At 51.2% G+C, this 14,147-nt stretch overlaps 1 protein-coding gene across 1 annotated transcript in view; it reads left to right on the forward strand.

The window, feature by feature from the left end:
- Positions 1-9,023: 9,023 nt before the first annotated feature.
- NRBP2 (nuclear receptor binding protein 2) overlaps positions 9,024-14,147 on the forward strand; it is a 59,740-nt gene continuing 54,616 nt past the window's right edge. The window contains exon 1 of the mRNA XM_005311623.5: positions 9,024-9,338. Coding sequence (XP_005311680.1) covers positions 9,228-9,338 — 111 coding nt within the window. The 5' untranslated portion in view covers positions 9,024-9,227. The remainder of the gene's footprint in view (positions 9,339-14,147) is intronic.

Genomic DNA, 14,147 nt, shown 5'->3' on the forward strand with positions numbered 1-14,147 from the left:
CATTTCCCCCCTCAGCCGAAGCCTTGAGCCCCCCACAGCTGCAGCCCCGAGCCCCACCCCTACACCACCGGAGTCCTGAGCCCCCCACAGCTGGAGCCCTGAGCCCCCCCCCTACACCACCAGAGCCCCGAGCCCCCCACAGCTGGAGCCCTGAGTCTCCCCCACACACACACCACCGGAGCCCTGAGCCCCCCACAGCTGGAGCCCTGAGCTCCCCCACACCCCTGCACCACCAGAGCCCCAAGCCCCCCTGCAGCTGGAGCCCTGAGCCCCCCTGTGGCCGGAGCAATGAGTCCCCCCACCCCTGGAGCCCCAAGTCCCCCTGCCTCTCCCCCACAGCTAGAGCAATGAGATCTCCCGGAGCCCTGAGATCCCCACCCGGATTTCTCCGCAGGCTGGCCAAAGCCCTGGACACCAAGCCCCCCCTGCTCGGAGGAGCCCCAGGCCAGCCCCGCCGCAGCTCCCCAGACCCCAAGCCACCCGGGAAAAGCCGCAGCGTGAGAGCGACTCTTCCTGAAGAGGAACCTGAGCTTTTGCTATGCCCCAGGCAGGTGGTGGGCGGCTGAGGAGGTGGATTCTGCTCCTCAGCTCCCTGGGTTCATCAGTAACTCACTGGAGTCCAGAGCGTCAGGAAGCTGAATAGCACATACCCCTCCTCAGCCACCCCGGAACCTGCATGGGGCATAATACATCAAAACCTTCCCCCGCCAAACCCGCAACCGGGCGTCCCGAGGCAAGTGCCAGGGGCTCCCCATGGGCCGCTGGAGGCTGGCTATACAAGCGTTGCAGAAAGAATCTCTACACCAGAAAGAAATCTCGAGAGAGATCCAGCCCTGCCCCCACTCCAATCAAGCTGTTGCCAACCCTCTGATGGGATAATCCAGCCCAGTCTGCTAGATGGGGGTGAAGTCCGGGCCCATCTTTAACTGATTACACTGACCGAGGTAGGAAACCCAGCCCCTCACAGACAGGTCCCCGTGTGCCCATGAACCACGCGCTGACAGGGACCTGGGAGCAGACCTGGGATGTCCCCTATTCATCAACAGGCAGAAAAGAACATTCAGTGCCTACCGCCACCTCGAGCAAAGCTCCCTGCACCGCAAACACTAGGGGAATAAAAATCAAATCCAATGAAAGCGTGAGCCACACCCAGAACAGCACTGCCTGGCTCAGTCCCTGCTACCTCCCAGACAGGGCAGCAAACAGCCCTAGATGCTCCAGCGCTTAAAGCATCGCTCCACAAGTCCCTGGGGAGAAGAGATCAAAACGAGCAACCAGCTGGATGGCTCCAGACCTGCCCCACTCACAGAGCCCACACCACGGCAACCTGGGCAGAGCCAGGGCGCACGGTCCCCAAACACAGCATCAGTGACCATCAATTAGCGGTGGAAAGTGCAAGACACAAAGCCAAGCACAGACCCAGAAAGGAGCCACTGTGTGGCCAACGGGAGGGAGCAGAGACGGTCACAGAGGGTCATTTGTTATTGCAGAGTGCCAAGGAGGAGGGAATCAGAATAAGAGACTTTCCATTGAAAAGTGATGAGGGAAGCTTTGCCCAGCCTGAGGGCGGGGAGCGACGGCCACGGCCTCACAGGATGGGCAGCCTGCCACAGGGGGCAGGAATGCACCTAGCGATCAAACCCTGCACAGGGGTGCAGCCTGTAGTAAGAGGAGGCCCTGAGATATAAACCTTGGTATCAGAGGCCCGGTATGAGGCCTAAGGCCTGAGCTAAAGTAATGGTCAAGACTTTGCTAACATAAAGCAAAGTTAAGCTGTGAGCCAGAGGCAGGCCCTGCTCACAGAAGCTGGCAAGGAAAGGGCTGATGCTGCAAAAAAAGACATACCTAAAAAGTACTGGACACCAGCTATCAGAACACTCCAATACTGGAACATTCCACAGATAACATGGAACAGGCCGACCCATCCCAATGACAGGGGCAAAAGGGGAATATGATGGATAGAGTTGTTTTGCTCGAACCAACATGTACAAGGTGCGAGGCGGCACCTTACTACGTAGAGGGGTTGCACCTCAATACGTCAGGAGTGATGTGTAACCTGTTTGTACCTGTGTATAAGAATGTATCCCTGGGGTGGTGTCTTTGTCCGGCCACGGGGGCAGTGGAAAGTCCCGCCACTGAGCTGGGTCCTTGCCAAGAGGCATCTATTAGTAGTATGCCCGGTAGACTAAGTAATCTACAGGAAACTGCAATTGTGTCTGAGATCGCAATAAACCTGGCCGAGGTGCCTTTGTACCTTACTAGACTCTGTGGTCATTGGGGGTTCTCATCGGGTTTGCGGTGTCAGCTATCTGCAGAGCTGGGGCAGCACACAGGGAACACACGCACGCAGCCGAGTGATATCAACACAGGAGCAACCAGAGCACCACACCGGTAGCATCTGACAACACAGCCCTGTCCATTTGACAGGGACCTGAGAGCTGTGTCTCTCTGCTGTGCTTTAGCAGTGGTTGGTGATCTGGGAGGAAGGATGGCCCTGTGATTTGGATGTGAGTCTAGGACTTAGGTGATGCAGATTCAACTCCCCTGCTGCAGCACTCTCTGTGCGACCTGGGCAGGACACTGCTGCAAAAAAGGCGTGTTTTGAACTGAATGCAGCTGTCTCCTGGGTAAACACCAGGTGCAGGGTACAGAGTCGCCATCGACTAACTACCTCAAGGCAAAAGCTATCTGTGTCTTGTCTCCAGGAGGATTTTACCTGGAGACAGCTATCCCCATGGAAAAAAACTACCTTTTTGCAGTGAAGGCAAAGCCCGAGTCCCTCTGCTCCTCCATCCTCGCCTATGAAATAGGGGTAACGGCCCCGCCTCTCAGGCATGTGTGAGAATAAATACATGAAAGATTGTCAGGTGTGTGGATACTACATTAGGGGGGACATATATGTGCCAAAGGAAGGTAGAGAGATAGTGGGGCTAGGGGTGTCTGGGGATAGATAGATAGATAGATAGATAGATAGATAGATAGATAGATAGATAGATAGATAGATAGATAGATAGATAGATAGATAGATAGATAGATAGATAGTGTGTGGGGGGATAGGTAGATAGAGAGGGAGGTTGTATGGGGGTAGATAGATAGGATGTCTGGCCTGGGATAGATAGATAGATAGATAGATAGATAGATAGATAGATAGATAGATAGATAGATAGATAGATAGTGTCTCCTTGGTTTAATGTGGGGGTAGTTATTGTTGAGGTAGAGGTGTTACATAGGGCTGGCCTTTGCATGTGTTTTAGGGGATCCTCCCATATGAATTGGGACTGAGAGGTATGTTCCCCTTCCAGCCACTGAGTGAGGGGCACAATCTGGGCAGTGAACTTGAAGACTGTCTGGGACTGTTTGCTCCAGTCACTGGGGGACTGGCTTAGCCAGGGCAGTGGACTTAAGGACTGCCTGGGATGATGTGGAGGACTTTGATAGTACCCCGGAAGGGGAGGGCTATCATGACTTGGCCAGAGGGATAAACCATGAAGACAAGGTGCTGCAGCTCCTGAGGAGTGAGAGAGGGGTGGCAAAGCAAGACAACGGGCCAATGAACAACAAGAAAAGGGTGTCAGGCTGAAAGAGCTAATCCCCCCAAGTGGCCAGGAGGAGGCACCCCTAGCCGTGAGCAGAGGCCCCTGAAATACCTTGTAAATACAGCTCTGTGCTAATATGCATGATGCAAAACGGGAATCTAATCTGGTTCATGACATTTTTGAATGGCTGGAAAAAATTGTTAAATTTGGTTTGTAAAACAAGGCAAACGGGTAATAATGCAAAGACTAAGGGGAGCAGGTCAATGAAATGCTGGTACTGTGGGGGAAATTGGCCACAAAAAGAGGGATTGTTACCATAACAGCAACAGGCTTCGATTGCTTTCCAGCAAGGGAAAGATGGGGAGAGGCTGAGACCTACTTTGAGACCCAGGGTCTCAGGGGAATTGTAGCTGTTAAGGCTCTTGTGGATCTGAAGCAGGGATAGAGTCTGTTCGTTTGCTGACTGATTCTTACAAACTGCAGATCGGACAAAGAACAACCACAGTTACTAGAGCCACTGGTTCCCATTTAGCAAATGCTGGTAAAGGAGAAAACTACAGGGGGATATCTAGCTGAACAGTCCACCTGCTGCTAGCTTCATGCGCACTTACTATCTGTGTGCTCCCGCCTGCCCCCCACTGAACGTTCCTTGTGAGCTTTGATCTACTGCACTTTGAAATGGGAGCAGATCAAAGGGCCTAGGGACCTTCTAATGCAGGACCCTGGCAGTCCGTGGGTGGCAGGCTAGTCCAAGGCAGACTTGCACCCCAGACTGCAGTGCAGCAAGTGCTCATCTAGACAAGGCCTAAGCGAAGGGTGAAGGTGAACTTCCCGAGTTCCAGCTGGAGCTGCCCCAGCACAGTGCTGTATATTTAAGTGGGGAACAGCAGGATGGGCTGAGACTTTCTGGTTAGGAATCGGGAGTGGCACTTGATCCAGTAAAGACATTGGCTGTCCTGCACTGGTCCAGCACACGACTGATACTGGGGGAATGTGACCCATTATGCAGACAGCTCGCCATTTACCAGCTGCAAAGAGGAAAGAGGCTTCACAGGCCATTGAGGAAAAGTATCAGGAAGGCTTAACGGCGCCTTCGACCAGTCCATGGGCCTCACCCAGAGTTCTACTTAAGGAAAAAGCACCAGATTCTATGTGGACTATGCAAAACTAAATGGAGTAACTTTAAAGGATTCTTATCCATTACCATGAATAAATAATACCCTGGATGCTGGAGCAGGTCCAGTCTGGACTGGATCTTAAAGTGGGTATTGGCAGGTGGAAAGGGGTCCAAAGGACAGGGAAAAATCTGTTTCATAGCAGGACAAGTGGCAATATAAAACAACGGCTTTCAGCTTGTGTAATGCACTGGCCACATCTGAGAGTCTCTCTCAGGCTGTTCGTTATGTCTAGATGATATCCTGGTGCAAGGTATAACCTATGAACAGGAACTGATACATTTACAAATGGGCTGTGATAAGCTTAAAGCTGCCAGGCTGAAACTGAGCACCAAGAGATGTGAGTTGTGGTGATCTACGCAGGTCACACAACCAGTGAGGGTGGGCGAATTTCCACTAACATGAAGAAAATGGAGGGTGTGCAGAATAGGTCAATTCCCTAGACACTGCAATGTGCAATGTTCTGTAGGGCCCCGTTCCCACTATGGAAGATTTCTTTGCGGGTTTGCCAATATTACAATGACACTGCATAGGTTGGGGAGAAAGGGAAGCCCTTCCATTGGGCAGCAGAGCGTGATTTAGCACTTTTAGAGTTGAAAAGGGCCCTTGTGACTGCTCTCGTCTTAGCCTCTCTGTGTTTCAATATGGGACACAGATGCTAGTGCTGCCTAGGGACTGGGGGCAGTATTGGCACAAAAGCAACAAGGACTTGAGAGTCTGGTCGCTTATTACAGCAAAGCCTACGTTTTCTGGAGAGAAACTCTTGCAGCACCTTAAAGTTGCTCTTGGCAGGGATTATGTCTGTCCTGGATCTTTTCACCCCTATCTGTAGGGAGAAAGCTTGTGGTCAGAACAGACCAGGGATCCTTGCAATGCCTCTTTCGATTCAGGAGTGTTGTGGGGCAATGTGCCAGGAGGTTGGGAAAACTGCAGCCTTACGATTTCACAGTCCCACCCGGGCCTTGGCACGAGCGTGGTAATACTGATACCTCAGTCAGATGGCCTTGTTGGGAGGCTAATTGCAAACATTGCCCTAAGAAGGAGAGCAAGGAATTTGTTGCTTAAGGGGATGGGCGTGTTCATACTTTGCATAAGCACAAATGTTCCTGGTTCATCCACTCTCTGTAGTAGGAGATATGGAGTTGCACCAATGGACTCCAGAGCAGTTAAAAGCTTCCCCAAGAGACCCTCTCGCTATCAGAGTAGAGTGTGGGTGGAAAATCAATTGGCAAATGCAGCCACCCAGGAGTGTAGTAGCCCTCAGCAAACCTCAGTAAAAGCTTTCTGGTCATACTGGGAAAGCTGGGGGTTAAAGATGAAATATTGTAGGAGAGTTTGGAAAAACCATCAGGTGAAAAAGGAGATTCTGAGGGTCTCATGATTTTTAAAACTGCTGGACATTTTTGGGGCTGCAAAACTTTAAGAACATAAGAGCGACCACACTGGGTCAGACCCAAGGTCCATCTAGCCCAGTCTCCTGTCTTCCAACAGTGGGAAATGCCAGGTGCCCCAGAGGGAATGAACAGAACAGGGAATCATCAAGTGATCCATCCCCTGTCGCCCATTCCCAGCTTCTGGCAAACAGAGGCCAGGGACACCATCCCTGTCCATCCTGGCTAATAACCATTGATGGATCTATCCTCCAGGAACATACCTACTTCTTTTTTGAACCCTGATATAGTCTTGGCCTTCACAACATCCTCTGGCAAGGAGTTCCACAGCTTGACTGTGTGCTGTGTGAAAAAATACTTCCTTTTGTTTGTTTTAAACCTGCTGCCTATTAATTTCATTTGGTGATCTCTAGTTCTTGCGTTATGAGAAGGAGTAAATAACACTTATAAGAACATAAGAATGGCCATACTGGGTCAGACCAAAGGTCCATCTAGCCCAGTATCCTGTCTACCGACAGTGGCCAATGCCAGGTGCCCCAGAGGGAGTGAACCTAACAGCAGGTTTGTGAGATTCTAGGGATCCACAAAACTCTCCCCACCTCAACACACTCAGAATCTGATGGGATGGTGGACCAGTTCAATCAGATTCTGGGGGCTCAGCTGTCTGCCTTGGTAGCATGCCTCTTGTATGGAGGAGTGCTTGCGGAGGTACAAGGGAATTTGGATGATGTGGAAACCCTATAATCCAAAATGGAAAAATGGAAAAAGCTCCTACATTTTCTGGAGAAAATGTGAAGATAGCATCTGATAAAATGAAAACACTATGATGTAAGGTCATATGCGGACACTCTTAAAAAGAGGGGACTCTTATATTCATGGCATTCAGAGAAGTTAGATAAAAACATAAGGCCTGGTCCACACTACAGAGTTAGGACCATGCAAGGCAGCTTATGTTGACCTAACTATGGAAGTGTCTACACTAAAATTTCACTTCCACCAACGTAATTGCCCCACTAAAGGCGACATAATAACTCCACCTCCACGAGAGGCGTAGAGTCAATGTCGATGTAGTTAGGGCAACACAGGGTCAGTGTGGATGCTGCATTACTTACATTGACTGTTACTGGCTTTCCAAAGTCGTCCCACAATGCTCCACACTGATGGTATGTTCAGTACAAGTGCTTCTGGTGAGGGTGCGCACCACCAACACAAGGAGCAAAGTGTCGACATGCAGCAGCAATGTAATTACGATGGCGGCTGTATGCTGACGTAAATTAGCTTGATTTTATTTTGTAGAGTAGATATGCCCTGAAAGACTCTTTCTGGATGGTTACAATGTAAGACTACTTTATTTCTTAAAATCCAGAACCTTACCACACAAGAACCCAAAATACATAGAGAGAGACAATGAGGGTCACACAATTTGTGCAAAAAGAACGAGGAGTACTTGTGGCACCTGAGAGACTAACAAATTTATGCTCAAATAAATTTGTTGGTCTCTCAGGTGCCACAAGGTCTCCTCATTCTTTTTGCTGATACAGACTAACACGGCTCCACTCTGAAGCCTGTCACAATTTGTGCAGTTATTCAGTTGCTGGCAATGGCAGAGGAACGTGGACGAGTTTGGTGGAATGGTGGGCCGTAGGGGGGGGCTTTTGATACTGGACTGACCTCCCAGTTTTCAGGACAAAGAGTCTAGGGCAGGGAGGGGTCGGATGGCTTTGGTTTGTATCTGTGAATAATCCAACTGTGACTTTTGTGGGGTTTTGTTCTTAAGTTTTTATTTCAATAAAGGTGAACAGAGAGAGAAGGCTGCTCCCTAAAGGCAGCGATGCACAGCTCACAGGGGTGGCTCCAGGAACCAGTGCAGCAAGCCTGGGGCGGCAAGCCGCGGGGGGGCAGCGTGCCGGTTGCCGTGAGGGCGGCAGTCAGGCAGCCTTCGGCGGCATGCCTTCGGCGGCAATTCGGCGGTGGGTACGCCGAAGGCGTGGGACCGGCAGTTCACCAGCAGAAATGCCACCGAATCCGCGTGACCAGCGGACCGCCCGCAGGCATGCCACTGAAGGCCGCCTGACTGCCGTGTTTGGGGTGGGAAAAAACATAGAACCGCCCCTGACAGCTCACCCCACCTTGTTCCAGGCGGGCTCTGTCCAGGGCCTGTTTCTGGGCCCAGACTGCATGTTTCCCAACAGAGGTGCCTAGGCTGCAAGCGAGACCAGGAAAACCCCTGAAATTTAAATTGATAGCTCTGCAACTTTAACACAATTGTCAATACACCACGTGTCTCCCCTGCAAATCCCTTAATTAACAAACAATAGCATCCCAATTTTAACCTTGGGAGGGTGGGGGTATCTGTGATTTCACGGCAGCCGGTGGTGCCTGCCAGGGAGAGAAAGTGACACCTGACTTGGCCTGTTCCTTATCGGCACTGTTGGACCCCCCCAGGAGCAGGCTCGCTCCCTCTCTTGGCCAAGAGTCTCCGGTACCACGTGCTCGCCTGGCTCCTCTCAGACGGTGACTGCCCGGGAAGGCAGGTGCGGGATGCCACTTCCCCGCAGCCCCCTCGCCTGGACGCAGGGGCAGGAAATCCCGCACCCTTAAAGAGACCGCGCGTGTTTTCACACGGACATCCGTGCTACCGGGGAGCCATAAACATGACTCAGGGCTGGAGAAAAGGCCGCACAGCGAGCGCTCGTGTTCGGCTCCCGGGAAGCCGATTGGCTCAGTGCGCTCCGGGGCGCGGGCGCTGGGAGCCGGAGCCAGACCCGCGCCAATGGGAATCAGGCCCCGGCGGTGACAGGAGGGCGATGAACCCTTGAACCCGCTCCCACGGGGCCGGTCCGAGGGGGCTGGGGGCGTTACACGGAGCTGCCCGTCACGCCACGGCGGGCGGGGGCTCCGAGTCCAGCCCTACAGAGCGTTGCGGGGGCCGGACCCCCAAGCGGCTGGGGGCGGGTCGGGCCGGCCCCCGGGGCGTGACAGGTCCGGCCGGGCCCCACACGGGCTCTGCCCTGCACCGCCGGGACTCGAGGCGGGGAAGCGGGGCTGGGAGCCCCCGGCGCTCCGGGGAGGGAGCCGGTGCCGGAGCCGGTGCAGCGGGACGCGGGCTGGCGGCGCAGCCGGTCATGTCGGGGGCCGAGGCCGCGCTGCCGGCGGAGAAGGAGGAGGAGAGCGAGGAGGAGAGCGAGGTGCTGGAGGAAAGCCCCTGCGGGCGCTGGCAAAAGCGCCGGGAGCAGGTGGGGCCCGGCCGGGGCGCGGGGGCTGCGGGGGGCCGGCGGGGGCTGAGCGGGGCCGGCCGGGGCGCGGGGGCTGAGCGGGGCCGGCGGGAGCTGCGGGGCCGGCGGGAGCTGCGGGGCCGGCCGGGGTGCGGGGCTGAGCGGGGAGCCGGCCTCGCTCGCACCCTTCTGCCGGCAGCCGCTGGGGAGCGCGTCCCGCGCCGATCCCGGCTTCCTGCGCCACAGGCTCCGCTGCAGCCCGGGTCTGGTTCCTGCCCGCAGCGCCGAGCCCCGCTCCCCGCCCGAGCCCTGCTCCCCCGGGCCCGCCGGGAGCTGTCAGCGCGCTGCGGTCCCTCGGCGCCGCTGCGCTTCTCGCCCGGCTGCTGTCAGCGGCCGGTGTCCCGGGCTGGCCCGGGCTGCAGCCCCACACTGCGCTGCGCCGCTCTCGGGAGACGGCCCGGGGCGCTTCTCCTTCCCGCTCAGCGGGGCCTCCCGCTCTGCCCCTCAGCCGGGACGCTGCGCTCTGCCCAGGGAGGCGGGATAACGGGTCCTTCCCTCAGTCACATTAATTCATCGAGGCCACAGGGGCTTGCTCTGGGGGTCGGGGACTGGCGGGGGGAGAATAAGCAATCTGGTGATTGTCAAAACAGGAGAAGCTTGGAGAGAAAAGAGCTGCTGTCTGACCCGGTATCCTGCCTCTGACAGTGGCTGGTACCCAGGGCTTCAGGGTGAGCGAACAGAGCAATTATGGAGTGACCCACCCCTGTTTTCCACTCCCAGCTTCTAGCAGCCAGAGATTTAGGGACACCCAGAGCATGGGGCTGTATCCCTGATCATCCTGGCTAATGTCCATTGATGGACCCATCCTCCATTAACTCATCCAGTTCTTTTTTGAACCAGTTACACTTTTGGCCATCACAACATCCCATGGCAATGAGATCCACTGGTTAGTTGTGCATTCTCTGAAAAAATATTTCCTTTTGTTTATCTTAAACCTGCTGCCTGTTAATTTAATTGAGTGACACTTGGCTTTTGTATTTGTGAAAAGGTAAATAACTAGAGCCCTTCCCGGATACAAAATGTGTATCTGCAACTGATCCATGATCTGCAAAAATGGTCTGTGGATATCCGGCTATAAAGCAGATATTTGTGGATTTTCAGGCCTCTATAAATAACACTTCTCCCACATCATTCACCAATTTGTAGACATCTCCCATATTCCCCCTTAGCTGTCTCTCTTCTAAGATGAACAGCCCTAATCTTTTTAGTCTCTCCTCATATGGAAGCTGTTCCATAACCTTGATCTTTGTTGCCCTTCGCTGAACCTTTTCCAGGTCCACTGTATCCTTTTTGAGATGGAGCGACCAGAACTGGACATAGTATTCAAGGTGTGGACACACCATGGATTTATACAGCGGCATTATATTTTTTCTCATTTTTATCCCTTTTTAATAGTTCCTAATATACGGTTAGCCTTTCTGACTGCTGCTGCCCACTCAGCGGAAGTTTTCAGAGAACTCTAAACTGTGACTCCAAGATCTTTCTTGAGTGGTAACAGCTAATTTAGACCCCATCATATTGTATGTAGAGTTGGGATTATGTTTTCCAATGTGCATTACTTTGCATTTATCAACATTGAATTTCATCTGCCATTTTGTCACCCAGTTTTGTGAGATCCCTTTGTAACTCCTCACAGTCTGTTTTGGACTTAATTATCTTGAATAATTTAGTATCATCTGCAAAGTTTGCCACTTCACTTCACTCACTTTTCCAGATTATTAATGAATATGTTGAAAAGCACTGGTCCCAGTACAGATTCTTGGGGGACCCAGCTGTTCCCCTCTCTCCATTGTGAAAACTGATCATTTATTCCTACCCATTGTTTCCTATCTTTCAACCAATTCCTGATCCATGAAAGGACCTTCCCTCTTATCCCATGACAGCTTACTTTGCTTAAGAGCCTTTGGTGAGGGACCTTGTCAAAGACTTTCTGAAAATCCAAGTGGACTGTATCAGCTGAATCACCCTTATTCACATGCTTGTTGATTCCTTCAAAGAACTCTAGGAGATTGGTGAGGCATGATTTCCCTTTACAAAAGCCATGCTGACTTTCCCCCTACAAATCATGTTTATCTATGTGTCTGATAATTCTGTTATTTTATTATATTTTCTACCAATTTGCCCAGAATTGACATTAGGCTTACTAGCCTGTAATTGCCAGGATCACGTCTGGAGCACTTTTTAAAAATTGGCGTCACAGTAGCTACCTTCCAGTCATCTGGTACAGAGGCTGTTTTCAGTGATAGGTAACATACCACAGTTAGTAGTTCTGCAATTTCATATTTGAGTTCCTTCGGAACCCCTGGGTGATACCATTTGGTCCTGGCCAGTTATTACTGTTTAGTTTATCAAGTTGTTCCAAAACCTCCTCTAGTGAGACAGCAATTTGGGACACTACAGATTTGTCACTGAAAAAGAATGGCTCAGATGTGGCTATCAATGCAAAGAATTCGTTTAGGTTCTCTGCAATGGCCTTATCTTCCTTGAGTGCTCCTTTAACACCTTTGTCATCTAATGGCCCCATTGCCTGTTTGGCAGGCTTCCTGCTTCTGATCTACTTAAATAACAATAGTAAAAAAAGTATCTTTAGCAAGTTGCTTGTCAAGTTTTTTTGGCCTACCTTATACTTTTACATTTTACTTGCCAGAGTTTCTGCTCCTTTCTATTTTCCTCATTAGGATTTGACTTCCAAATTTTAAAGGATGCCTATTTGCCTCTAACAGCCTCCATTACTCTGCTGTTTAGCTGTAGTGGCATTTTTTGGTCTTCCTTTTTTTGATTTGGGACATACATTTAGTCTGAGCCACTAGGAGGTGTTTTAAGTAGTCTCCAGGCAGTTTTCAGGCATTGTACTCTTGACTGCTCTTTTTAATTACTGTCTAACTAGCATCCTGGTTCTTGAGTTAGTTCCTCTTTTTAAAGTTAAATGTTACTGTGGTGAGGGTTTTTTTGGTATTCCCCACCTCCCCAAAGATGCCAAATTTAATAAATTATGGTCACTATTACTGAGCAGTTCATCTGTAGTTCCCTCTTGGCTCAGATCAGATCCTGTGCTTCATTTAGGATTAAACCAAGAATTGCCTCTTCCCTTGTGGGTTCCAGGACTAGCTGCTCCATGAAGCAGCCATGAATGGTGTCTAGAAATAGTATTTCTGCCTCATGCTCTGAGGTGACATGTACCCAGTCAATAGGAGGGTAGTTGAAATCCCCCATTATTATTGCATTGGCTGGTTTAGTAGTCATAGAATCATGGAACCATAGGGTTGGAAGGGACCACCAGGGTCATCTAATCTAACCCTCTGCCAAGGTGTAGGATTAGTCTCTGGAATCTCCCTTATATTTCACAATCACGGTCAGTAGTATATTCCCACTGCTATACTCTTACTAATCAAGCATGGACTTTCTGTCCATAGAGATTATATAATATATATATATATGCCTATCACATAGATAGTGGAAGAGATCCTGAAGGGTCATTGAATCCAGCCCCCTGCCTTCACTAGCAGGACCAAGTACTGACTTTTGCCCCAGATCTCCAAGTGGCCCCCTCAAGGATTGAACTCACAACCTTGGGTTTAGCAGGCCAATGCTCAAACCTCTGAGCTATCCCTCCCCCCTGATTCTATGGTACAGGATGGGAATACAAGAATGACCAAAGTGGGTCAGACCAATGGTCCATCTCGCTCAGTATCCTGTCTTCCAAAGGTGGTCAGTGCCAGACGCTTCAGAGGGAATGAACAGAACAGGGCAATTATCGAGCGAGCCATCCCCTCTATCATATCCCCCTATTAGTTGTCTCTCTTAATTTCTCCTCATATGGAAGCACTGGAATGGGTTCCCTAGGGAGGAGGTGGAATCTCCTTCCTTAGAGGTTTTTAAGGCCCGGCTTGACAAAGCCCTGGTTGCGATGATTTAGTTGGGGTTGGTCCTGCTTTGAGCAGGGGGTTGGACTAGATACCTCCTGAGATCCCTTCCAGCCCTGATCTTCTATGAAGCTGTTCCATACCCTAATCATTGTTGGTGCCATTATTTGTACCTTTTCCAATTCTTATATATATATATATAATTATTTTTGAGACCAGAACAGCATACAGTATTCAAGGTGTGGGCGTACCATTGATTGATATAGTGGCATTATGATATTTTCTGTCTTATTATCCATCCCTTTCCTAATGGTTCCTAACATTCTCTTAGCTTTTTTTTTTTTTTTTTTGACTGGCACGGCACACTGAGTAGGTGTTTTCAGAGAACTACCCACAAAGGAGCTTCTGCTTTCATGGCCCCTTGTGTGGGTTTCAGTGTAATGAAGGAGGTATGTTTGTGCAGAGGCAAATGGCACTGGAGCCAGGGACAAGTGAAGCTTTCCCTAACAGTGGTGGGGGGAGGGGGCATGTCTAAAGCCTGTTGTTTGCCACAGGAGCTGGATGAAATGGAGCATAAGGGGTTAATAGAGGAGCCTGAACACTCTCAGCACCAACACCACAGCGACTGACTCCAACATTGTGCGTGCAAACGGAACGCAAAATGGCAGCTGCCCCCTTGAAAGTGGTGCCCCCTCCCTTACGCAGTCCCGTATGCCAGTCCTCACCCAAAGCGAGTCAGCTGTTCGGCGGGTTCCGTGAGATGCCCTAATAGCACCTGGTGTTTCCTTGACCCTGGCCACTCTCTGATCTCCTTGCCTGGCTTCCAGAGTCCCCTCCCCCAGTACCTGCGGCTGGCCCCGTGATCTCTCCTGTCCTTGTGTCCTGACTTCAGAGTCCAGCCCAGCTG

Source organism: Chrysemys picta, chromosome 2 (assembly GCF_011386835.1).
Source record: "Chrysemys picta bellii isolate R12L10 chromosome 2, ASM1138683v2, whole genome shotgun sequence".
Taxonomy (NCBI): domain Eukaryota; kingdom Metazoa; phylum Chordata; order Testudines; family Emydidae; genus Chrysemys; species Chrysemys picta.